Raw genomic sequence first — 27,911 nt, 5'->3', positions numbered from 1 at the left:
CTCTTATCTCTCCATCTGTGTGGTCCATACAGTCACTGTAGCATGGTCAAACTCCCCATGGCCAGCCCCTAAGTCAGTCCTCCCCACGCCCACCCTCGCGAGTGGCCCTCTGTTGTGGAGAGCTGTACTTCAGCATCCTTATCACAATTTTTAAGAGTTCTCTTGGATGGTTTCCTGCCTGGGTTGTCGCTGAAGCCCGTGTCTCCTCCTCAGCTGTGAGTCTGCAGTCGTCTCCACCACACAGAAGCAGCTTCCTGTCCTCACAAGCAGCAGAGCACAGACCGTGGCCTTTTACGTGGTACCTAGTGACAGCACAGACCGACCCTGAACGTCTACTTGGACTCCAGCATCAGGACGTGCCACGGACCTCAACTTGGTCTCTGGTGGCAGTACCAGTCACGGTCACCAACATGGTCCACAGTGGCAGGCCAGCCCAGGAACATCAATATGGCTTCAGGTGGCAGTACTGACCACAGACAGCCGCATGGCCTCAGGTGGCAGTACTGACCACAGACAGCCGCATGGCCTCAGGTGGCAGTACTGACCACAGACAGCCACATGGCCTCAGGTGGCAGTACAGACCACAGACAGCCACATGGCCTCAGGTGACAGTACAGACCACAGACAGCCGCATGGCCTCAGGTGGCAGTACTGACCACAGACAGCCGCATGGCCTCAGGTGGCAGTACTGACCACAGACAGCCACATGGCCTCAGGTGACAGTACAGACCACAGACAGCCGCATGGCCTCAGGTGGCAGTACTGACCACAGACAGCCGCATGGCCTCAGGTGACAGTACAGACCACAGACAGCCGCATGGCCTCAGGTGGCAGTACAGACCACACACATCCACATGGCCTCAGGTGACAGTACAGACCACAGACAGCCACATGGCCTCAGGTAGTAGCTCAGGCCTCGGACACAAATGTGCTTCCGCTTCTCTCTGCAGCATATGTACCACTCTGTTCTCCCATCCTTCCCACCCTCCATCACAAATTCCTTTGTGGCAGTCGCATTGCAAACTGCAGCCCCACCACTAAATGTATTTTCCCCAACAGTTCTCCATGCAAATATTCACTGCCACGTAGCACAGTGTGGTTCAAGGCCTCTGGTCTCTGAAGCACCATAAACCCTGGAGCATCTCTGAGGCTTCAGGCTGTCATCTCTGGCTGTGATGACACCTTCCCCACCTGGCTCTTCACAGCGGTCCAGCAGCTCACAGATGGGGTAGGTGTTGGGGCTGAGCAACTCTTAAAAGTGCTGGATCTGGGCCCGGATGGATGGCCGCTGAACTGGTCAATCCCCACCACACCCCACTCCTAGCCTGCACTCCACAGGCTCTTCCAGGCAGCCACCCCTGCACAGACAAAATAAAAACTCTAACTGTGCAAACAATTCTAGAGCATAACTTTAAAAGGCTCTATAGGATTTCACTGAATTAACAGATAACAACTGCTTAATATCAAATATTAGGTTACTCCTATTTTTCTTACTAGTGTTCACAACAAGAATAATCCAACATTTTCATTTTAGGACATATCACTCTGTAGACCAGGCGGCCTTCAGAGAGCCATCTGCCTCTAGCTTTTTTTGTTTGTTTTTTAGAAACAACTCTTATTTTGAGACAGGGCCTCAGACGGCAGCCTAGATTGTTCTGAAAGTCTCTATTTGGCTGAGGATAACCTTGATTCTTCAATTCCCTCCCACACGCTGGGATTCTAGGCCAATGGAGCCATGCCTGGTTCATACCATGCTGGGGGTGAGCCCCAGGGGTGGCAGGCTAGGTACTGGGGGTGAGTCCCAGGGGTGGCAGGCTAGGCGCTGGGGGTGAGCCCCAGGGGTGGCAGGCTAGGCGCTGGGGGTGAGCCCAGGGGTGGCAGGCTAGGCGCTGGGGGTGAGCCCAGGGGTGGCAGGCTAGGTGCTGGGGGTGAGCCCAGGGGTGGCAGGCGCTTTATGATTGTGCTACATCCTTAACATAGTTTAATTACATCACTAAAAATTCCCAGCCAGGGGCTGGAGAGATGGCTCAGAGGTTAAGAGCATTGACTGCTCTTCCAAAGGTCCTGAGTTCAATTCCCAGCACCCACATGGTGGCTCACAACCATCTATAACATGATCTGATGCCTTCTTCTGGCCTGCGGGTGTACATGCAAATAGAACACTGTATGTATAATAAATAAATAAGTAAATAAATAAATAAATCTTTAAAAAAAATTCCTAGCCAGGAGTGGTAGTGCACGCCTTTAATCCCAGCACCCAGGAGGCAGAGGCAGGTGGGTCTCTGTGAGTTCGAGGTCTACAGAGCAAGTTCCAGGACAGCCAGGGCTACACAGAGAAACCCTGCCTCAAAACACGATAGGAAACAAAACAAAATCCTGGTTTGCTATCAGCAGGGGGTGAGCTTCATGGTCCTGTGTGCCCTCGTAAGGGATGCCTGTGTGCGTGCCTGTGGACCCCAGAGGTCTGCTCCAGGTGCCTCCATCTCTTCTCAGGCTGTTTATGTGGGAGCACTCAGATTCTCTCACTGCACTGGGGGCACCCCACTCTGGCTGGGACCCTCTTGTCTGTCTCACATGGGTGCTGGGGAACCTCCCACCTTAAGTCGGATTCTTGCACAGAAAGTACTTTATCGACCCCAGTCTCTTGGGTTTTAGCTTTTCTGCTGCTGCTGCTGCTGCTGCCTCAGACAGGTCCATATGTTGCCCACATTGGCCTTGAACTAACAATGTTCTTGTCTCAGCCTCTCGAGTGCTATGATTCCAATCACCCCGAACTACACCCGGCTCTTGTTTAGCTTTTTTCCCAAAATGAACAACAGTATAGCTCATCGTCGTCAATTTCTATTTCCCACTAGAGTTACTGAGCGTCTTTACAGAGGACCTAGAATCCACGGTATGCTCTTAAACACTCTTACTGCATTCATTTATGTTTACGGTGCATAGGGCTGCGCCTATGGTGGTTTGGATGAGAACGGCTCTCATAGGCTCACATGCTTGGACACTTGGTCCCTAGTTGGTGGAAGTGTTTGGGAAGAGGCAGGAGGTGTGGCTTTGCTGGAGGAGGTGTGTCACCTGGAGAAGGAGGCTCTCTTGCCTTGTGGTTATGTCTCAAGATGTGAGCGCTCAGCTTCTGCTCCAGTGCGGGGCGGCCGTAGACTCACGCCTGCACCTGCAAGCCTCAGTAATCGGTTTCTTCTCTAAGCTGCCTTAGCCCTGGTGTCTCATCACAGGACAGAACAGTAGCTAAGACAGTACCGGTGCCGGGCACTCACAGGGCGGTCAGCCTCAGCTCATTCCTTCCACCAGGCAGCCCCAGGCAGTGAACTCAAGTTGTCAGCTTGGCAGCAGCTGTTTCACCCACTGAGGTAAAATTAACACTCACTTGATCGTTTCCTCCCATCGGCTTCTGGTTTTTATTTCCCCTTAATCTTTCTTCTTAAGTTAGGAAAATCAGATGCAAACGCAGGAGGGTGAGCTCTTGGCCATCTCCAGCTGTCTATAGTGCGTGCCTACCCTGGTGATGTGCAATGCCAGCTAGACAGCACCCAGGCCCTCAGAACCACACTGGTCCCCACCTGAACCTGCCCTTCTATTCCAATAGTCGCCTACAGACACATGTACCATCCGACCTGTTCTCAGTAGGAGGCCACTAAAATACAGCTAACATCTAGCGATTTCTCACGCTTCTCTGTATTTTCTATGCCATTCTTTTGTTTTTCCTAACAAACCTCAACAGTAAGTGATCTGGCTCTGTAAATCACTTGGCAACCCAGCTCTATGTGAGGAGACGGGCAGGAAGGCAGGATTCCGACCTGCTAGCTCACATCCTGCCTAGATAGGCCATTCTCTTCGCTTCAGAATGGCGGGGGCGGCACCAGCCACGAAGCCTGCCCTCAGCGCCATGCACCGCCCACCTCCCTCAGACGCTGTGCTCAGATCACAGGGCACGCTCCTCTCGGCTGGCTGAGGTCAAGCCCATACCGCCTATAGTATGAAGTGCATTAAACCCGAAAGAATGATGCTGTGGCACGGGCCAGGCACCTTAAGCAAAGAGAGAAGAGACTTGGACAAAGACAAGCTCTTATCTGGGTGAAAGATGGAAGCGCTGCTGCGTTTACCCGACACTAAATCACCAGGATCCAAACTAACAGTGAGAGTTCGGTATAGAATCGTGGAGTCACACGGCTGTTCCTTTCAAGCCTGGCTTGCTGTGCTGCTTACAATTAGACCACAGACAGATTTTCTGGATCTTTCTGTCAATAATAAGAAAATGAGCTGTGGGGCTAACTCAGTGGCCAAGCACTTGTCTGGTATGTGTGAGGCATGCTGGTTATCTCCAAAGGCACTTTTTTTTTTTTTTTAAGATTTATGTATTTATTAGTATACAATGTTTTGCCTGCATGTACACCAGCAGGCCAGAAGAGGGCACCAGACCTTGTTATAGATGGTTGTGAGCCGCCATGTGGTTGCTGGGAATTGAACTCAGGACCTTCGGAACAGCAGCCAGTGCTCTTAACCTCTGAGCCATCTCTCCAGCAAAAGCATTTTTACATGTGATATGAAATGTGTGAGCAAAGCTGCCAAAGCCAGGCATCCTCCCCACTGATATGCCTTTGGGAGGCTTGAAGCATCCGTGTCACTAAGAGCCACCGCGTAGGAGACACAGCATCAACGGTCCCTACATAAGAACCCTTGCCCAGACACTGCCAACAAAGGCGATTCCCAGTTACCCCAGCCAAGGTTCCTCCGTCCTGACAGGACGTGATGGGCAAACAGCACCCTGGTCACCTAGATCTCTGATAAGGAACTCACTTCTGAATGAGCTTCAGCTCATTTGTCCAGCATGTTACATAGACAGGACAGCTCCTGGACAAAGCTAACTTTGGCTTTCTCTGCCAGACGCGATGGACTAGTCAGCACTGATGTCTGAGGTTGACAGCGTGATGCGAATACAGCAGGAAAGGCCGCTCTTGCTTTATTGTTTTGCTTAAGGTGGCTACCGTCTCAAAAGATCAACATTGACTTACTATTAGATCACACCCTCTGTAGGCTTTAACTGTGTTTTCTGCCCTCAGGGACCCGCCACGTGGGTGGAAAGGTGGTCATGTGAGAGAGGTGCTGCTGAGCACTAAGAGCAGGCCCAAGGCTTAAGCTCTGGACCACAGGGGCCGAGAGACAGCTTGCCAACCAATAGCACTGCTCTTCCAGGGGACCCAGACTGAGACTCCCGCGTCCACGTGTCAATCCACAATTGTCTGGACCTCCAACTCCAGCCGATCCAACACCCTTTTCTGGCCTACTACTACTAGACACACACACGCTCCAGATATACACGCAGGCAAAACACACAGACACACACACGCTCCAGATATACACGCAGGCAAAACACACAGACACACACACGCTCCAGATATACACGCAGGCAAAAAACACAGACACACACACGCTCCAGATATACACGCAGGCAAAACACACAGACACACACACGCTCCAGATATACACGCAGGCAAAACACACAGACACACACACGCTCCAGATATACACGCAGGCAAAACACACAGACACACACACGCTCCAGATATACACGCAGGCAAAACACACAGACACACAGACTTCCAAGACTCTTCTGTTCTGTAACACACTCAGAGCTTTCACGGCTACCCAGCTGAGTGATTCCTGTATGTTAAGAACAGCTGCAACCACCAATAGTCTACGGTCACCATCGTCATCTATAGTCTATGGTCACCGTGGTCACTTATAGTCTATGGCCACCATCGTCATCTATAGTCTATGGTCACCGTGGTCACCTATAGTCTATGGCCACCATCGTCATCTATAGTCTATGGTCACCGTGGTCACTTATAGTCTATGGCCACCATCGTCATCTATAGTCTATGGTCACCGTGGTCACCTATAGTCTATGGCCACCATCGTCATCTATAGTCTATGGTCACCGTGGTCACCTATAGTCTATGGGCACCGTGATCATCTACAATCTATGGTCACCATCCTCATCTATAGTCTATGGCCACCACTGTCATCTATAGTTTATGGTCTCCATCCTCATTTACAGCCTATGTTCACTATGGTCACCTATAGTCTATGGTCACCATGGTCGCCTATAGTCTATGGCCACCATCGTCATCTATAGTCTATGGTCACCGTGGTCACCTATAGTCTATGGGCACCATCGTCATCTATAGTCTATGGTCACCGTGGTCACCTTTAGTCTATGGCCACCATCGTCATCTATAGTCTATGGTCACCGTGGTCACCTTTAGTCTATGGCCACCATCGTCATCTATAGTCTATGGTCACCGTGGTCACCTATAGTCTATGGGCACCATCGTCATCTATAGTCTATGGTCACCGTGGTCACCTATAGTCTATGGGCACCATCGTCATCTATAGTCTATGGTCACCGTGGTCACCTTTAGTCTATGGTCACCATCCTCATCTATAGTCTATGGCCACCACTGTCATCTATAGTCTATGGTCACCATGGTCACCTATAGTCTATGGTCACCATGGTCGCCTATAGTCTATGGTCACCATGGTCATCTATAGTCTATGGTCACCATGGTCATCTATAACTATGGTCACCATGGTCGCCTATAGTCTATGGTCACCATGGTCGCCTATAGTCTATGGTCACCATGGTCGCCTATAGTCTATGGTCACCATGGTCATCTATAGTCTATGGTCACCATGGTCATCTATAGTCTATGGTCACCATGGTCATCTATAGTCTATGGTCACCATGGTCATCTATAGTCTATGGTCACCATGGTCACCTATAGTCTATGGTCACTGTTGTCACCTATAGTCTACGGTCACCATCCTCATCTATAGTCTATGGCCACCACTGTCATCTATAGTCTATGGTCACCATTGTCATCTATAGTCTATGGTCACCATGGTCACCTATAGTCTATGGTCGCCGTGGTCACCTATAGTTTATGGTCTCCATCCTCATTTACAGCCTATGTTCACTATGGTCACCTATAGTCTATGGTCACCATGGTCGCCTATAGTCTATGGTCACCATGGTCGCCTATAGTCTATGGTCACCATCGTCATCTATAGTCTATGGTCACCGTGGTCACCTATAGTCTATGGCCACCATCGTCATCTATAGTCTATGGTCACCGTGGTCACCTATAGTCTATGGGCACCATCGTCATCTATAGTCTATGGTCACCGTGGTCACCTTTAGTCTATGGCCACCATCGTCATCTATAGTCTATGGTCACCGTGGTCACCTATAGTCTATGGGCACCGTGATCATCTACAGTCTATGGTCACCATCCTCATCTATAGTCTATGGCTACCACTGTCATCTATAGTCTATGGTCACCATGGTCACCTATAGTCTATGGTCACCATGGTCGCCTATAGTCTATGGTCACCATGGTCGCCTATAGTCTATGGTCACCATGGTCATCTATAGTCTATGGTCACCATGGTCATCTATAGTCTATGGTCACCATGGTCGCCTATAGTCTATGGTCACCATGGTCGCCTATAGTCTATGGTCACCATGGTCATCTATAGTCTATGGTCACCATGGTCATCTATAGTCTATGGTCACCATGGTCACCTATAGTCTATGGTCACCATGGTCGCCTATAGTCTATGGTCACCATGGTCATCTATAGTCTATGGTCACCATGGTCATCTATAGTCTATGGTCACCATGGTCATCTATAACTATGGTCACCATGGTCGCCTATAGTCTATGGTCACCATGGTCGCCTATAGTCTATGGTCACCATGGTCATCTATAGTCTATGGTCACCATGGTCACCTATAGTCTATGGTCACTGTTGTCACCTATAGTCTACGGTCACCATCCTCATCTATAGTCTATGGCCACCACTGTCATCTATAGTCTATGGTCACCATTGTCATCTATAGTCTATGGTCACCATGGTCACCTATAGTCTATGGTCGCCGTGGTCACCTATAGTTTATGGTCTCCATCCTCATTTACAGCCTATGTTCACTATGATCACCTATAGTCTTTGGTCACCGTGGTCACCTATAGTCTATGGTTGTCGTGGTCATCTATAGTCTATGGTTTCTCACCTTCTTTGTTCCTTATGACAATGTTGCAACTCTCACAATTTTTCAAATTTTGGGAGATTTCTTTTTATGTTAGAAAAATACTTTTTAAAAAATTATTATTTATTTTATGTGCATGGGTATTTTACCGCATTTGTGTGTGTGTGCGTGCGCGCGCGTGTGTGTGTATGTGTGTGTGTCTGCGTGTGCGCGTGCACACGCAACTGGAGACCAAATGAGGGCATTGGATCCCCTGGAACAGGAGTTACAGATGGTTGTAAGCTGCCATGTGAATCCTGGGAACTGAAATTGGGTCCTCTGGAAAGCCAACAAGTACTCTTAACCACTGAGCTATCTCTCCAGACCTTCAAAAAAGATTTATTTTTATTTGTGTTTTGTGCTGCATGTATGTATGGTGCCCTGGGCGGCCAGAGCACAGGGTCAGATCCTCTGGAGCTCCCATCACAGGCTGTGCCACTGAGTACTGACAAACAGTCCCCAGCAGGCGCAGCCAGTGCTCTTACGTCTGGGCCACACAGGTCATGTCTGTGAATCATCTTTTCCTCCCTACACATGTCTCCTCACTGGCCTGTATCTTGCTAGTTTCCCCGCCCACACAGTCCCAGTGAGTTAAGTACCGGCCTGACTGACAACGCAGCAGGGCCTGGAGATCACAAACGGGTTCTGCAAGAGAAAGTCCAAACTCCATCACCCAATGCGTTCACAAAGCCCTTTTCAATATGTAATCACTCTGTACACAGACTGTAGAGAATCATCTTCTTGGTTCCTTAAAATAATCCTGTCTAAAAAAAAAAAAAAAAAATCCTGTCTATTAACAAACATGTCAAGAAAGAAAGAAAGTGCCAGGCGTGGTGGCGCATGCCTTTAATCCCAGCACTCGGGAGGCAGAGGTAGGCCGATCGCTGTGAGTTTGAGGCCAGCCTGGTCTACAAAGTGAGTCCAGGACAGCCAAGGCTACACAGAGAAACCCTGTCTCAAAAAAACCAAAAAAAAAAAAAAAAAAAAAAAAAAAAAAAGAAGAAGAAGAAGAAGAAGAAAGAAAGAAAGAAAGAAAGCAAAACCAGGGAACAAAACAGAATCTCCCAGAAGGCTGGAAAGGAGAGCTGTAAATGCCAACTCTTCTGCTCTGGTTAGAGCACACTGCTGATTTAAGTCTGCCTCAAAAGGAGCCGGTGGTACCTAGAAATCAAGGCTGACTGCTTGGCACAAATAGGAACTCCGGATGCTCTGTGCCTCCAGCATTGCCTCTCTGGTCCATCCTTAAGTGGAGCTGCTTTAGCTGCGTGGTGGCGCATGCTATAATCCTCCCATTTGGGGAGTTTGTGCATCTAAGGGCAGCCTGGGCCACAGTCCCTAGAGCAAACCAAGCAATCCTATCTGCTTCCTTTGCCTCCCCAAAGCACCTCCTCAGCATTAGGATAAAGCACTCACAGTGTGTACTGGGATACAGCACTCATAGTGTGCATTGGGATACACAGTTACAGTGCACACTGGGATACACAGTTACAGTGCACGCTGGGATACACAGTTACAGTGCACGCTGGGATACACAGTTACAGTGCACGCTGGGATACACAGTTACAGTGCACGCTGGGATACACAGTTACAGTGCACGCTGGGATACACAGTTACAGTGCACGCTGGGATACACAGTTACAGTGCACGCTGGGATACAGTAGTTACAGTTATAGTTTGCACTGGGATAAAGAGCTTACAGTGTGCACTGGAGTGAGCTCCTGGAGTGGACACACTGCCACCCTACTAAATCTCAGTACACTTGGCAACGCTCGAGATCTGGCTTCTGGTAACCTTCCCTGGCCTTGTCTTTGCCCCTTATGGCCCTTGCACTCTAACCTCCAGCTCAGAAGAACTGCCTTTGGGCCTGCTCTCTAGTGCAGCTTCCCAGCTAACGCTCATCTCTCTGCCCTGACTGCACGCTAGCTCGTCCCCGGGACCAGGTAGCTTTCCCTCTGTGTGCACACCGTCTGTATAGGGTGCAGTCATTTCACACCCCCTATGCCCTTTGTCACGAATGTGAAAACACGTGTCTAGTGAACTCCACTCACAGAAAGGGTTCCTCGGCTCTGTGACTGTGTCCTGTTTAAATTAAATTTTGTTTCTGAGAGGTATTTTTCAATTCAAGAAAAAGTCATAATTTCTTTTTTTTATTTTTTATTTTTGCTTTTTGAGACAGGGTTTCTCTGTGTAGCCCTGGCTGTCCTCGAACTCACAGAGATCTGCCTGCCTCTACTTCTTGAGTGCTGGAATTAAAGGTATGCATCACCACACCCAGCTTCTAGGTCATGGTAACGTTAGCAAGTAAGAAAGAGACGAAAATCCAGGGAATTCAAAATATTATTGCAGCTAAGTTTTTTCAGCATAATTCTGTTATCCAGATCACAGGATATGCTGCATGGTGGACAGTAAATGGCCTGCTCTATGGCCTGCCCTTCAGCAGCAGTTTTTAGGTGAGGCCTATGCAGGGTCATAGCCTGCACTCACAGAAGGCTGAACTCTCACCTTCTTTTTACTGGTTTATTCACAATGTCGGGTGCCCGTCTGGCTCCTTTTCTAAAACTGAAATTCCTTAAGGGCAGAAATGGTCTCATTTGCTGCTGTTTGGTCAGAGAACTTGAGAATTTACAGGTGACACTCAGTAGGTACTGGATACACTGTTGAGTGAATGAACACAACTTCCTTGCTCAAGGGAAAGCAGCACATCATACAGGAGGGGTCCCCAGGACCCACAGTTCACACTGCTCAGGACACACAGTTCACACTGCCCAGGACACACAGTTCACACTGCCCAGGACACACAGTTCACACTGCAGGTAGGACAACTTCAGCAATGCCTTCTCACCTGATCGGTACCGCTCATCTCTGGCCCCTCCAGATCGCGTTCGGTGGTACTTGGAAGGAGCAGAAGTCTGAGCTGTGGTGGGAGCGGGGGTTTGGTTTCTGTCTTTCTGTACTGTCGAATCTGTTTCTAAAAAAGGAAGTTTGGAAGACTGTTAGGCTCTGCAGTGGCAACAATGGGCAGGGGACACATTCTGGGCACTCTGCACATGCCGGCAACAGCTGAAAGGAGTTCTCAGGCCGTGTCTGCAGTAAAAGGTGAGAGACTACGACAGGTACACAAACTGCTGTGAAAGCCAAAGGCCAAAAAATTTCCTTATAGTTCTAACTGTCGATGACAAGAAAGAAACAGGAAGACGATAAACATGTGAAACGTCGCCCTTGAAACTGGCCCACAAAACAGTTAAATAAAACTTTCAACAAGGTTGTAGACTTCTGCTGTTTGGCTTGTTTTGTTTGGTTTTTTGTTTTTGTTTGTTTGTTTTCTCAGCAATGAGGAGCTCACTCAGGCATCACACGAGTTAGGAACTCTCCCACCCCTCAGCTATAAGTCTACATCCCGCCCCCCACGACCTCCCCAAGAGGCAGGGTTCCTCTGTGTAGCCTTGGCTGTCCTGGAACTCTCTGTAGACCAGGCTGGCCTTGAACTCACAGAGATCTGCCTGCCTCTGCCTCCTGAGTGCTGGGATTAAAGGCGTGTGCCACCATGCCCAGCAGTCAGCTGTTTTTTAATGTCGGTATCTGAGAGAACAGGAGGGTGTGTTTTGGCATACATCCAGAAATGTTCTTTAATGGTTCCTGAGAGCGAGTGCATTAGCTGGGAGAGTGTGATCAGATGTGGACTTCAAGCCTGGCGCATCCAATACCCTGTGCAGGTTACCCAGTGCAGCACTCAGGAAGTGCCATCAGGACAGCTGTGAGGCAGGTCAGTGAGCCGCAGCCCCGCAGGCCCCTCCTCCTCCCTTCTCCTCTAGCACTGCAGACACAGACGTTGTAAGTGTCTAACACTGTAAATTGGCCTTTACATTAACCTAAATTCTCAATAATCCACTTAAAATAAGAGCCACATAGACACACACACACACACCAGCCCCAAGACAGGGTTTCTCTGTGTGGCCCTGGCTGTCCTGGACTCACTGTGTAGACTAGGCTGGCCTTGAACTCACAGATCCGCCTCCCTCCTAAGTGCTGGGATTAAAGGTGTGCACCACCAAACCCAGCCATTTAAAATTCTTAATATATTCTCCATATTTTTTTACTGGTTACTTTTACTAGCCTTGGACAGGGATCAGCAGACTGCAGTTCCCAGGCAGATGACTCCCATCGCCTGCTTTTGTTTGGTTAGCGGCAGGGTCTCATGTCTTCCAGACTGTGAACCTGCTGTGCAGATGATGCTGGCCTTGAACTCTCGCTCCTTCCAAGTGCTAAGATTCTAAGTGTCAGCCACCATGCTGGCTCACAGTCTGTTTTTACAAACAAAAGGAGCAGCAGTCACTCACGGTCCACAGCTTCTTTCATGCTGTCCAAGCAGAGCTATGACAGAGACGACAGGTCACTGAAGCCTAAAAGACCACCTGGCCCTTTACAGAAAACCATCACCAAGCCCTGACCTACAATAACAACGATGTTGGAATGTCTGTGCCAAGAGCACACAGTTCACACTCCAGGCTCCACACTACTTCTCACTCTGTGCAATAAGCCCGCAAAGCTGGTGGGTCCTACTGCTGCCCCATTAACAGAGAAGGGGGACCTCGGCTAGCGGCTAGCTGTTGGAAGATGCAGCGCAGGGGCAGACCCTGGCTTGCCTGCCCCTGCTGATCCTCAAACAAAAGGCTATAAAGCAACTACAGGGAATCTCCCATGACCTTTAAAAAGGAAAGTGATGAGGATCAGAGACCTGGGTTAGGAACATCAAATGCTTTGGGACTCAGAGGCAGCAGTTAGATAAAGAGAAAAACATCTAAGCTACAACTCCACAAAGAGCACACCACTGCTGTCCGTCATGGAAAAGACTCTTGGCAAAAAGCCACTTGCTAGAGAAAGTACTTGAAATACAGACCAATCAACTTTAAATAGAGAACAAAAAATAGAAAGCAGCTATTTTTATTTCTACAGTCAGATGATACACACAGGAAGGAACTCACATTATCACGCAGGGGCTGCTTGAAAAGATGCTCAGGGAGACCCGCTGGAGGCAGCACGCTGATCCTGAGCCACGCCCTGTTGGCTAGGAGGACTTTGTTTATCTAAGAATTCTTTTTGAGGGGCCACATAAAACTACAATTGCATTATCTACTACTGGTTATTTTACTAATCAAACAACACAACAAACCACTCTAAGAAACACTGTGTTTCCAAATTGTATAGTTAATAATTCAAAGGTTAAAAAGAATGAATGCAAATCCTTAAAGGGGAGACACAAAGATCTAAGTATTTTTTATTATCTTTCTCAGACATGTTTCTGCTTTGTTTTTTTCTTCCTGCTTTATATTCTCCAGTGTAACTAATTAAGATAAAGAAAGATAATATAGGCTAAAGAATTAAAAACTGACTGGGTGTGGTGGCACAGGCCTTTAATCCCAGCGCTCCGGAGGCAGAGGCAGGTGGATCTCTGTGAGTTTGAGACCAGCCTGGTCTACAAAGTTAGTCTAGAACAGACAAGGCTACACAGAGAAACCCTGTCTCAGAGGGAAAAAAAGAATTAAAAACTGCCACGAAGACAATGACAGGCATAAATCTGGGAAAGATCTGGATAGAACACAGTTACACTCAGGGCTAGCTACGGGTTATCATAGGTCAAGGAAACACAGCACAGAGAAGGTCTTCTAACGAACATGGGTCGGCGACTCACAGCCAAGAGCACAACTGAATGGGCATCGGAGGCCACACAGCTCCCAGCCAAGCAATGAAGCTCCGGGCGTTTGCCTCCGTCCTCTCAGCGATCCATATTTCTACGCCAATCCATGGTCTCTAGGTTCTAAAACCATGATGATCATTTTGTTGTCATTTGTCAGAGAGAATTCCCAAAGTTCTATTTACGGTTTCAACAAGTACGTCCAGCACAACAGCACCACAGAATCATGGGCTTACAGCAGAATAAACTCGGCTCACAGGTGCCGCACATCTGCTCCCACTTGACAAGACTCAACCTTCAAACACTGTGAAAGCAGCCACGCAAGTTGGCCCACACCCATCATTTCAGCATTCAGGAAGCTGAGGCAGGAGGACTGCTGTAAGTTTGAGATCATCCTGGGCTACACAGAGAGACCCTGTCTCAAAGACAACAAAGGCAGCAAGATGGTGCAGTGGTCAAAGGTGCTTGACGCCAAGCCTCAAAACCAGAGTTCAATTCTCAAGACGCACATGGCGGACAGAGTGAACAGACTCCTTTGAGTCCATGATCTCCATGGCACAGGTGCTCGGGGCATGTGACCCCACACACACACACACACACACACACACACACACACACACACACACACACACACGCACGAGCAATAGACAAATATTAAAAAGTTGCAAAATAAAAACCAAAAGTGAAGCCGACTTCCAGAAAGCACTGTGAATGCAGCAGGAGACCTTGACGCAGCCCCGTGGCACATCTTTTTTTTTTCCTTTTTGTTTTTTACATATACCTTTATATTATTACACATATATACAATAAATTACCTACAGCAAAAAGAACCATGAGCTGGGCATGATGGCGCACGCCTTTAATCCCAGCACTCGGGAGGCAGAGGCAGGTGGATCACTGTGGGTTCGGGGCCAGCCTGGACTACAAAGCGAGTCCAGGACAGACAGTCAAGACTACACAGAGAAACCCTGTCTCAAAAAACAAAACAAAACAAAAAATTAAAAAAATTTTAAAAACCCATGATATAATCAGGAATTATATAAATGTTATATTCATAGTGTTTCGGCTATTTGTATTTTGGCAACCCTGAAAAACACATCTTCCTATCTTGGTGCTTCTAAAATTCTGAATGTAAATCAGTATCTGTCATATCTCATCTTTACCAACTTAAAACATCTATCTAGACCTAAAACCATCTTAACCTCTAAACAACTAAGCTTGTAAAAAGGGAGCAACCACTCACCGTGGGCTTTGTAACTTTCCTTCTGGGCACTGCACTGAGACAGGCGGCTCTGGAGTGCTGGGGCCATAGGTGTGTACAAGTGTGTGCAGCTCAAGTGCTCTTGCTGAACATAAAGGCAGACGTGCATTATAGAACCCTGAGGAGACTCACTACGTGTAAGAAAAAAGTGAAAGTGCCATCGATTCCTACAGTAGCAATTATGACCTAGAGAAAAGGTGGCTCCCAGAGCAGAGTTCTCCGACACTCTAAACTCAGCCACGCCGCGCTTCCCTACAGAAACTAGGAGAGCAACGTGTACTTGGGCGTGAGAGAGGGGAAAGAAACAAGAATGCAGGGGCTTAGGACACCCTGCTTGCAAGTGGATAGAACTGGAAACAACACACCCCAGGCCTCGCTGAGGTGTCTGAGGGTATGGGAGGGCAGATGGCGTTGCTTATCTAGCAGGTGGGCCGGAGAGATGGCGGCCAATGGTGAATAATGCCTGTCCAACCACATCTCAGGAATGACTTGGGGAGCTACAATACAAGCTCTTGTGTTTGGGGTAAAGAGTATAATTGTGTGTGTGTGTGTGTGTGTGTGTGTGTGTGTGTCTGTGTGTGTCTGTGTGTGTTCTGTATATATGAGGACTAAATGGGACTAAAAGGAAGCACATGAGATGCTCCAGAATTCTTTACACTTGCACTGCTTAGTTTATAGACAAAAAAAGTACTTATAAAACAGAAGTAATCTGAAAGGCATTACGTGTATGTATAAAGGCTGGACTGGAGGCTACAGCGGCACACATCTTCAATCCCAGTGTGACCTTAGAGATCGAGCAGCCACTAGGGGTCACCAGTACCTTTAAATGGTGACGGGGGTGGGGGTGGGGGGGGTGTTCCATGGATGGGCTTGCTGTCCTTGTTGAAAACCAGGCTTTAGATTCTCAAAGCACTCCTCTTTGTCGACCAATGTGCATGTAATGATTACTCCTCTATGCGTCTGCTGTGTGGACATAGTGGCAAGGGCAGGCCCGAAAGCAACAGACACAAAACAGCACACTGCTCCCGGCCAGGACAACAGAAGGAAGCCAAGACAGGATTTAGGATTTCAGATACTCACGCACGTGGGAGTGACAGCACGAAGCCATGCCTCTCTGAGAGGACCCAAGGGAGAGCACGCGCGCATTTGTAAAGGAAATGTGCCCAGCGGCCAAACAGGGAGCACAAGCTAGTGACACTGCCACTCCATGTTTTACTTATTACAAACATGCACACAGGACATTCTGGTTACTGTCCCTTACCCTCACTACCGTCCTCCTCCACCAATCCTACCTCAAGTTTCCACAGGGCTCTCTGGGCCCACGGAATGGGGGATTAAACTTGTCTGAGTTTTGGGAAGGACACATGACAATTACAAAAGGACACTGGTGTAGGACCTGGCTGGGCATGGAGCAGGGAAAGCTACCTTACTGCACAGTGTGCTATGCACAGCAGCCCAGTGAGGGACGGGAGCCCGGTGAGAACAAGAACGACTGCAGGTGCGGACGCAGCCGCAACTGCTCTAAGTCCAGCGGCGTCCTGTGAAGGCTAAGCGGGGACCCACAGGGTAGCAACGCTGACGCCACTGCAACTCTTCCCGCTCTTTTCCCTCCCTCTGTAACGAGGCAGGAGCAAGGCTGTACAGAATGGGCTAGCCTTGGTCACTATGTAGCCTTCAAACCCGCATCATCCTGCCTCAGCCTCCCAAGTGCAGGCACTCAGGGTCCCTAACCCATCACATTTCATCTTTACAGTGACAGCAGCTGGCGGACACTGTTAACAAAGCAGGCGGTCCATCATAGGCCTGTCTTCAGAAGAGTGGGCCTTTGCTGAGGAAATAAGGCCCCAGGACTTGCTGACAGCCTCACATCTTAGGAAAGGGTGGCAGGCTCCCAGTCTGGGAAGTGGGTGGATCTTGGGCAGGAAGGGGGCAGCAGCCCAGCTCTACCAAGAGTTAAGTGCCTGGACAGACAGATCCTGACCACAGATTTTTCTGGGCCACAAGACGCCGGGAAAATGGCTGTGCCCGAGACTAAGGGACACTTACAGGAACTTCACCCTGGGAACCCAAGAGGGGAGTCTTGTGGGTCAAGAAGAATGGGGTCCACCTTGAGGATGCACCAGAGGGGCAGGAGAGAAGCAGGTCAGTATTATGGGCTGCATGGTGAGACTGGCTTTCAGCAGCACCCAAAGCTGTTCACTTCGGGTGTGAGCAATGGATCACTTCTCCCACTGCCTAAGTCCCTGTGGGCTCTTGGACAATTGGGGGGGCGGGAGTGGGGGAGCCACAGAAGCCCAGAGAGGAAGGACTGGACTTCCTTCTGATAAGCTAGATGGGCAGATACAAGGATGTGTGCCCAGTCATAGCAACTCCCATCCTACCCACGCCCACACAGGGAAAGAGCACAGTTCTGATGGTGGGGGGGCAGGGAATGCTGTAGCTAGGGGTGGGGAAAGGGAGAAGCTGCAGTCTCCCCATTATGCAGGGAGCCTTACCTGCAAGGGAGTAAAATGAGGCCGTTAGAAGATTCCACAGCAGGTGGCTCCCACCTCTCACGGTCACACACAGGCCTACTTAGTTGCACTCCAAAAGCCTGCTCCTGACTTCAGTAACTGGAACTGTCCGGCCCCTCTGGCTTCCCCATTTAGAACTCCCTGTGTATTCCCATCTTGGGCACCCTGTCCACGCAGCACCTGTCCTATGCCCTCAACAGTGCAGAGCTCAAGGTCGGAGCTGACCCTGCAATGACTGGCTTTGGTCTTTTACGGCAAGGCTCCTAACAATTTGGCTAAAATAAGTAAGTGAGAGGTTGCTGGTCCCCTCTCATCTATACTACTGACGGTGGGTGGTTGGGAGGGAAAAAAATGGAGATATCAATTTAAAGCAAATCCTGCCTGCCAATATGTACAAAGTCATATGTTTTATTAAAAACAAACTGTGACTTGGCTTTCATATTCTCACAGGAAGCTGTTAGGGAAAATGGCATTTCGGGCTCTTCTTGCTGTCTGGGGCAGTGGGAGTTACAGCACAAAGCTTTCCCTTAGTTTCTATTAGCACAGCCATATAAACATCTGTGTAGCCCGAGGCAGAACCCAGTGTAGAAGACATGTGAGGAAAGGTAGTGAGTGCCGAGGACAGCAGTGCTCGGGAGTAGACACCCAACTACACAACAAGCTCCCACCCATGTCTGACAAAAACTTTGCTCACTAGAATTCTGGGATATTCCAGAGAAGGTCACCTGAAAGCCACATGCACAGTTCCGGCTTACCCTAAAGAGGCAGGGGTTGGGGCAGGGTGTGCAGTGGGGAGCTCGGCCAGGCCCACGTGGTGGCCTCCAGGCCAGCCAGAGCTATCTGGTGAGAAGAGGAAGGAAGGAAGGTGAGCTCCCATCCTGACTGGGACAGACACAATGAAATGGAGCTGACAGAAGAAGACATCAGAATAAAAGAAAAACCAATGCACAACCATCTGAAACAACATCGATACCTCGAGACAGATGGAGGCTCTTCACCAAAGCCACCACCAAAAGGCAGCTGTGCTGGCGCGTCAAAGCCAAGGTCTGGGCTCAGGATCAGAGCCGCAGCAGTACCTCAAGAGCGTTTCCAGCTCTGTCACTCTTACAGTGCCAGGGACTGAATCTATGGCCACAGCTGCGGAGCAAACACTCGACTAACCACACCCCAAGCCCCTTTTACTTCGAGGCATGGATGCCTCCGTTGCCCAGACTAGACCTGGAATCAGGGGCAATTTTAAATAGCAAATGGCTGTCAAAGCAAGCAGGAGGCAGGACATGCACTCCTCTTTTCAGACCTAGCCAGGGGGGAAGCCAGCTCAGTGGTGAAGCTTACTCCAGCTACTTGCTGAAAGGAGCTCACATCACTACGCAGGCAGGTGATGATTGCCTCAGACCCCGGGTCCACCTGCCTCCCCTCACAAGTGCTGGATTACAGCATGTGCCAAAGACACCCCACCTCTGGGGTCTTTTAAGTCAATACAAATTATCTTTAATCCCAGCACTTAGGAGGCAGAAGCAGATGGGTCTCTGTGAGTTCGAGGCCAGCCTGGTCTACAAAGCAAGTCCAGGACAGGCAAGGCCAGAGAGACCATGTCTGCGGGGTGGGGGTGGGGGGATATGGAAGAACAATCCTAACCAAAAAGCTGGAGAGATGGCTCAGTGGCTGAAAGCACTGGCTGCTGACTTAAACTCTAACCCAAGTTCTATTCCCAACACCCATGTCCAGTCACTTCACTACTGCCTGTGACTCCAGTCCCAGGAGACCTGACACTCTCCTCTCACATTTCTGGACACAGACACAGACACACACATGCACAAAAACACACAAATAATACAAATGAAATACATTTTAAAAAGGAAAGAAAGACAGCGCTGGGCTGGAGAGTCCTGCCCCAGCATGGCAGTGTGAGCACTTCCATTCATGCCACCCCTTCCTAAAATGCCTATTACAAGACAAGGGAGCTGTGGAGGAATGCTAAGTGAATGCATCACCCATCAATAAAGCGCTGTGTAGCCACTCAGCTGGGCAGAAGGACAGGAAGTGGAAGGCGGGACTTCCTGGAAGGGAGGAGAAAAGCTTGCCGGTTGGGGAGAGAGGGATTATTTGGACGGTTGGAGGAGGAGCAAATGGGTGCATTTCATTTTATAGAGTTTGGAGAACTGAAGTATGCGCACCACACTATAGACAATAAATATTCAGGGTTCCGGTGGGCACCGGCTTTAAACTCTGAGAAGGCTGACTCTGTTACTACTCATTTACTAGAGGGATGGCTACTATGGGGGCACCTAAACAGACTAAAACTGACAGTGCTTCATCTCACGTCTCTAATAAAATGAAACAATTTTTAATGTATTATAACATAAAACATGTTACAGGTATACCACATAATCCCACAGGACAAGCAGTCATTGAAAGATCCAATCGTAGAGCCGGGCGTGGTGGTGCACGCCTTTAATCCCAGCACTCGGGAGGCAGAGGCAGGCGGATCGCTGTGAGTTCGAGGCCAGCCTGGTCTACAGAGTGAGTCCAGGATGGCCAAGGCTACACAGAGAAACCCTGTCTTAAAAAACCAAAAAAAACCAAAAAAAAAAAAAATCCAATCGTACTTTAAAAGAAATGCTCATTAAACAGAAAGGGGTACCAAAGACCCCAAGAGACAGATTACATAATGCCTTATTGACTGAGTTTCTTGAATGCTAATGAACAAAACACAACAGCTGCAGAGAGACTCTGGATTTCAGAAAAATCTGCTGAATTAGATCAGCCTGACTATTTCAAGGACATCCTAACCTCAGAATGGAGAACAGGAAGTGTGTTCGGATGGGGTAGAGGCTTTGCATATGTTCACACAGGAGAAATTGTGGGCTCCATCTAAATTGATAAAAATTACATATGATAGAGGAAGACCCCCTGAAAATCATACATACAACCTTAATCCCCACACCATGAAGTCAAAGACAGACAGATCTCTGTAAGTTCTAGGCCAGGCTGGTCTCCACAGGGTGTAACCCCCCCCTTACTGATAAGCTACTTGTAAAACAGCCTAGGATTTAAACGAACAAATTTCTCATGAATAGACATGCAAACTGCACGCCTCCCACGTCAAAAGGCTTTTTGTTTGCGAAGCTGAGGTGTCACTGCTCTGGCTGCCAGCTTATCCCTCTAAACATGAGCTGCTTTCGTGGGGAACAGGTGGCGGTCACACCAGATGCAAAAAGACACCAAGGACTTACAGGTGACAAAATACTTGTCAGCCTAGATAGAGCCTAAGAACTCAAAGGCTAAAATTCACATACTTAAAAGGGCAGCCTTAACGCCTTCTCTTCTTTTGCTCAGGCAACCGGCTTATCTCTAAAACGGGGTGCATCTCCTCAGGAGACAGGTAGCGGCCTTACTATCCATCAGGTGCCACAGAGCCTAAAGAAGGACGTTAAGAACTATACAATCTTGTTTTGATTTCAATTAAATAATGATGTATGTTCTTTGGTAATAGTATTATTATGCTTCCTTTTTGAAAGAGGTCAAAATAAAACAGACCTGGATGAAAAGGAGACTGCTGACTTAAGTCAGTCTGTACATGAATTCAAACTACAGTACTAGCCTTGATTGTATAATGTTTGTGAATCCTGCACAGCTCATGTATTTATAGTTTTGGAATTGTATAATGCTTGTGAGAAATTAAGTAATTTAGAATTAAAGTACCAGACACTGATGCTGGGTCAGACCCGACAGGACTCGTCCTCCAGCACGCTGAGATGCTGACATCTGCCTTCCTCATGTTCCATCCACAGCTGCTTCGGTCGCTGTTGTCTTCAGAGCATCTCCCAACTCCTGATTCCAACTGGCCCAGCATATCAGACCATCCCACACAGGACTTTCATTAAGCTTGAATTTTCAACAATTAGAGACTGGACCACAAACACTATCTCTAGCTTGCTTAACCATTTTTTCTAGTTTTATTTGGGCCCCTGTATAGATATTATTTGTCCCAAATCAGCCTGAAGAAGCTTTAAAAAGAGAACACCGTCCCATCTCCCTTAAGGGGGGTTGGGTAAGGTTTTGGGCTATAGAGGTTTATCTTCATTGGGAATTGATTGTGTTATTATTAGCTTTGTTCAGAGAAAAGAACAAGGCTGAATTCAGGGAATTTTCTCTGAAAATATAAAACTATATAGGAATGATAGGACAAAAGGCAGATTATTGAATTTACTCTTCAACTTAAGGCTTTAATTGTTAATCACAAGGCTAGTTTTAATTCATTGGTATAGAATATTAGATATTGAGGTAAAATAGGTTTATTTTTAATTCATTGTACCATTCAATTTTATCACAAGACTATACATCTTAGGTTTAATAGATAAAGAAAAATATTTAGATTAAGTCTTCAAAAACCTCAGAGACCTACAGAATATTTAAAGAAATTTTATTTGTTTGAGGATTCTTTGAAAATGAGACAGGTTGACTCCTGGCAACACCCAGCCTGCCTCAAAGAAGGTAATGAGCATCAAGGAACCCACATATGGAGATGGCTTCAGACGTGAACCCACCCCTGGGCAAAAAATGTCCTTATTGTCTGTCACCAACGGAATTCTGTCTGAAATGGGCAAACTTAGAGGCAGGTGGAGTTGATGGCCTAACTGTACCAAGACAGGGTAAGCAAGTCCTCAACAGTCCCTGCTTCACTAACATGTCTGTCAGATAAAGTGGGCCAGAAGGCTGAAGACGACGTTCGAACGTGTTAAAGAGTTTCGAGTTGACTATTCAGGTAGCAAAGTGTCTCTGTCTTTCTTTTTTTCTCCCCCATTTTGGAAGCTGCTAACCTGCACTTCCTGTTTACTCAGCTAATTGATTTTATTCCTTCTCAAGTCTCTGATGGGGTTGAAGACAACAAAACATGTTGTATATATATTGGAGTATACTGGAGTAATGATATAAATGTGTGGGTAAAAGGGTTATTTTTATTAGACTACAAGGGGGAACTGTGGAGGAATGCTAAGCGAATGTATCAACCATCAATAAAGCGCTGTGTAGCCAATCAGCTGGGCAGAAGGACAGGAAGTGGAAGGCGGGACTTCCTGGAAGGGAGGAGAAAAGTTTGCCGGTTGGGGAGAGAGGGATTTTTTGGACAGTTAGGGGAGGATGCTGGGAACTGGACGTGGACCAGCCCAGGAGCCATAGTGGACAGTGTTTGGAATATATATATATGTTATAAGATTTAGAGTAGTTTGTTTAGTTTATGAGTAGATTAGAATGGCAAAGGTTTTTTTGTTTGTTTGTTTTTTGTTTTTCGAGACAGGGTTTCTCTGTGTAGCCTTGGCTGTCCTGGACTCGCTTTGTAGACAAGGCTGGCCTCGAACTCACAGCCATCCGCCTGCCTCTGCCTCCCAAGTGCTGGGATTAAAGGCGTGTGCCACCACGCCTGGCACCAGTAGACTAGAATCAGTTCAGACTCTGCCTGGCCAAGTGCTGGCAGCTTTAAGGTACGTTTTAGTCTTTCTGTGTCAGTTATTTGCTTTGTGGGCCAAACAGATACAAAATACTGTAACAGGGAACAATTTAGCTTAGGAGGCAGGACACAGAAAGAGAACAGACTCTATAAACTACAACAGAATGAACTGATGTATTAGCCTGAACAAAAGCAAAAAGTTGTCTAAGAAAGGCATGCAGTCACAGTAAGCCACCCCGCTTAGCTGTGCTGGCTACATAATGATAAAGTGTGATGACAAAACAGCGTGCACACACACAGCTGCACACACATGCCCATACATGCACACACGCGCAAGCGCACGCACACACACACATACCACTTCCTAACACTGAGTGTAGCATAGAATATGTGTTAGAAGGTGTGAAGTGGGAAGGAAGGGGGGGACGGGTAATAGGCATGGCATATCCGTCAAGAGAGGGAAGGTGACAGATACTGATCTCAGTCTGTCCCCTCCACTCCCCCAGGCCTGGCTCTATCACTGAGCTGCACCTCTGGCACACTCTTTTTAACACTTTGTTTCTAAAACAGGGTCTTGATGAATTAATTGCCCATACTGGCCCTGAACTTGTTATTCTCCTGCTTCAGCCTCCTGGGTGTCTGGGATTCCAGGCTTGTGTCACCAGGCTGTTATTAATGTTTTATAGAAGGAAATGAATAAATAGTACCTCAAGAAGTTGGTTAAAGCTGAGAAAAAGTTTTTAAAAACAATTTAAGATACAGAAGTAACTAGCAAGAACAATAAAAAGACTGGAAGGCCTTTACCTCTACAGAAGGAGAGGCAGGGCATGGCGCGTCTCTGTTGCTGAAAGCATGGGATAGTGACTATTAAAGATGAATAATTTCAGCTGGGTGTGGTGGCGCACGCCTTTAATCCCAGCACTCGGGAGGCAGAGGCAGGCGGATCGCTGTGAGTTCGAGGCCAGCCTGGTCTACAAAGTGAGTCCAGGATGGTCAAGGCTACACAGAGAAACCCTGTCTCGAAAAAAAAACCAAAAAAAAAAAAAAAAAGATGAATAATTTCATTTAAAAACAAAAATTGTAGGGACTGGAGAGATGGTTCAGAGGTTAAGAGCACTGCCTGTTCTTCCAAAGGTCCTGAGTTCAATTCCCAGCAGCCACATGGTGGCTCACAACCATCTATAATGAGATCTAGTGTCCTTTTCTGGCCTGTTGGCTCACATGTGGGCAGAGTACTGTATAAATAAATAAAACTTTAAGAAATAAAATAAAAATTGTGGGGGATGTATCTCAGGAGTAAGAATTTGTGTGGTTTGCCCGATGACTTCAGTCTGACGGACAAGAGGGCCACGCGGCCCAGTGTGGACAATACATCCCAGCTGTAATTCCACCCCAAGGGGCAGGAGGAGGAAGGTGGGAAGTCTGGGCCAGCCTGGGACACAGAAAGATCCTTCGCCAACAAGTGACTAGAAGAATAAAGTGGAGACTGAACTGCGAGCTGTCAGCGGATCTAAATGTGAAGACCTACTGAAGGGAAGCCAAGGTGCAGGCCTGGGGGAGAAGACCGCTCTTCAGGGCACAGAATAACTACCTCTTTTGTTCTAACAATCTCGCCCTAGAGACGTCTGCTGAAGAAGCCCTGCTAATGTCTACACCTGTCCTGGATGTGCGGCACAGCAATACAAACCAGGGTCACGAGAGACGTGCAATGTATAGAAACGTTCCTGAGAGACCTTAAGAGCCCAGCAGTTCAATCAGACACAAACAGGCCAACAAGCTAAGGGCAGCACAAGGCACTTTCTTCAAATGCAACTCAGGGTGCTGGGTGCTAGCTCAGTGGATAAAGGTCCCTGCTACATAAACCTGGGGACCTGGGTTTGAATCCTGAAACCCACGTAAAGGTGGCAGGAGAGAACCGACTCCATGAAGTTGACCTCTGACCTGCACATACATGCCAAACCACACGCACCCACTCACACATAAGCAGTAATAATAAGTTAAATTTAGAAGAATGCAGCTCAGGTGAAGAGAACACCTTCCTGGGAATTGAACTCAGGTTGTGAGCCTTGAGGACAAGCACCTTTACCCCCTGAGCCATCCTGATAACTCAAGATGAAAGTTTTAAAAATAATTTGTTGGACGCTGTTGCAATTGGGACTTGAGTGCAGGGGACCTAGGTTCATTTTTCTCCCCTGTGATAAAATAGCCTGGCAAAAGCAACTCAGAGGAGAAAAGGTTTGTGCTCACTCACGGGCGGGGGGTGGGGGGTGTGTGTGTGTGAATATTTTGAAGACAGCAGATTACACTGACAGTCACGAGTCTAATACTTAGCTCAGTTTTGCTACCCTTCTATACAGTCTAAGACCAAACCCAAATCATGGTGCCACCCAGTGAGCTGGTTCCTTCCTATCAACTAACATCACAAGATAAACCCACAGGTGTGTTCCCAGGCTAACACAATGTAGACACTCTCTGTCAAATTAACAAAGCCAACCTCCACTACGCGCGCACACCTCTGTGTGTGTGTGCACGCACACGTGCGTGCAGGGGTTGGCCTGGCAGTATAGTAAGGGCTGTATGCAGTAGTCATCAATTTAATTTTGAGTATGCTGAAATAGAAGTGACTGAGGCAAGCTGTCTATGAGTTCAAGCCTGGTCTACATAGTGAGTTCCAGGCCACTCAGTGCTATATTAAGAAAAGAGACCCTGTCTCAAAAAAGAGGAGGAGGAATAAAAGAGTACACAGCTGGACTTAAGAGTCAGGGGCTCAGGATGATCTGGGTTGCAGATTCACACTTGGGAGTTGCCACAGGCGTGGCTCAAATAATCTGGAGAGAGTCAACTGATTCTCAAAATCTAGTCCCTAGACCAACAATCCAAACATTATCTGGAAATCTAACAGACATGCAAACTCTCGGGTTCCACCCTCAACCCAGCCTGGGCCTGCAAGCTGTGCACCTACAAGACACAGACAGTGAGAGGTTAAGACAGCTCGGGGCCTTGTTCTAAGAATCCCAGCATTTGCCGGGCATGGCGGTGCACAGCTTTAATCCCAGCACGTGGAGGCAGAGGTGCAGCCCTTCTCCTGGGACAGACAATCCTGTTAAGTAAAATGAAGGAGTCAAAATAGGTGGCAGAGATGTAGGACATTGGCAGGAAACTAGCAGAGGTGCCTGGAATGGCGTCTAGTTTCCTGCATGGGGTTCCCTGCAAGAGCAGGGCTACGTTCCACTGAAGGACGCACACGCGCTCTTGGTCTTCTGCACATGAACCCCTCACGTGGCACCATGTAGGATCTGGCTCCACAGAGGTCTGCCAGTGGGGCAAGAATGTGCTGACAACTCAGATTCCTCACTGTAAATTCATAGACTGGATTTTTAAACTGTGATTAGGAGGCTCCCACCTCTGCCTCCTGAGCCCTGGGATTACCTCAGGGAATGCTGGACTCTAAACTACTGCTCTCATGCATGCATAGCAAGGACCTTATCCACTGAGCCACCCCGCCCTCCCTGCTCACTGCTGCATAGGTGAGGCTAGTAACTAAAGTAACAAGTCAGAACAACACTCCCCCTTCCCCACCCCACCCCATCCTGCAGAGCAAAAGCTGCCTTTCCATTAGCTGCCAATATCTAACTTTCCTCTCTCAGTCTATTTCCACGTGTATCCATTCATTAAGGTATTTTAACACCTGCTAGCAGTTGTAGGAATGCACCATTGGGCCTCTATGCCTGTACATTGCACTACATGGGTCCAACTGAGGTTGAACTGCAAATACTGAGCACGTGCAGGCTTCCCCGATGCCTCTGTTCCCTAAGCACCACAGCACAGCAGCGGCGTGCGCAGCACTCACCAGGGTCGGGATCAGAAGCAATTGAGAGACGATTTAACATATATGGCAAGATGTGTGCAGATTACAGTCAAACACAAACAGGATATGCCACTTTCTGTGAGATACAAGCATGTGCAGACTTTGGTAACTACAAGAGATCCAAAGCCAGCTCACTGCAGATGCTATGGGACAATGCAGGCAATGTTTATTCAACAAAAATTCACAGACTGTATTCCCATGCAACATGCAGTCTGACAACCATGGGAGACACAAAAAAATGCCATGGTATTTTAACTGAATAATAAAAGCAATTAGCTTTATAAACAACGAACAGAGGCCAGGCATGGTGGTTCATGCCTGTAGTCCCAGCACTCAGGAGGCTGGGGCAGATGAATCTCTGAGTTCAAGGCCAGCCTGGTCTACAAAGCGAGTCCAGGACAGCTAAGCTACTGAGACACCCTATCTCGAAAAACCAAAACAAACAGATTTTGATTGAAAGGGGAAATTTTTTACCAAGTATGATTAAAGCAGCTCCTGGCTATTGAAAGAAATGCTGGCTAAAGAGTGACTTTAACTCCCGGGGATGGCATGGCACATGCCTTTGGTCCCAACAGAGGGAGGCAGAGACAAGCAAGGCTCTTGGGGCTAGAGGGTTGATCTTTTTTTCTTTTCGTTTTTTAAGACAGGGTTTCTCTGTGTAGGCGTGACTGTCCTGGACTTGCTTTGTAGACCAGGCTGGCCTTGAACTCACAACGATCTGCCTGCCTCTGCCTCCCAAGTGCTGGGATTAAAGGTGTGTGCTGCCACGCCTGGCCTGGAGGGTTGATCTTACAGAGGACCTGGATTTGATTTCTAGCACCACACTGCGGCTCATGACAGTTTATTACTTGAACCTCAGGGAATCTGACACCATCTTCTGACATCCCTGGGTACCGGGAACACATGATGGTACACATACATTCATACACATAAAAATAACTACATAAATCTGCCACTGGAATAGCATGATGGGCTTGCTGCCCAAACTAGTAACCTGAGTTCAACCCCAAGGACACATGCGGGGG

The 27,911-nt window shown here is 48.0% G+C and overlaps 1 protein-coding gene across 1 annotated transcript in view; it reads right to left on the bottom strand.

The window, feature by feature from the left end:
• The window catches only part of Dip2b (disco interacting protein 2 homolog B), a 172,057-nt gene that overhangs the window by 73,278 nt on the left and 70,868 nt on the right, over nt 1–27,911 (bottom strand). The window contains exon 3 of the mRNA XM_051160350.1: nt 10,946–11,071. Within this exon, the coding sequence (XP_051016307.1) occupies nt 10,946–11,071 (126 nt within the window). The remainder of the gene's footprint in view (nt 1–10,945; nt 11,072–27,911) is intronic.

Source organism: Acomys russatus, chromosome 17, assembly GCF_903995435.1.
Source record: "Acomys russatus chromosome 17, mAcoRus1.1, whole genome shotgun sequence".
In the NCBI taxonomy this organism is placed as follows: Eukaryota; Metazoa; Chordata; class Mammalia; order Rodentia; family Muridae; genus Acomys; species Acomys russatus.
The sequence above is the reverse complement of the archived record's forward strand: the minus strand, read 5'-3'. Positions and strand labels throughout refer to the sequence as shown.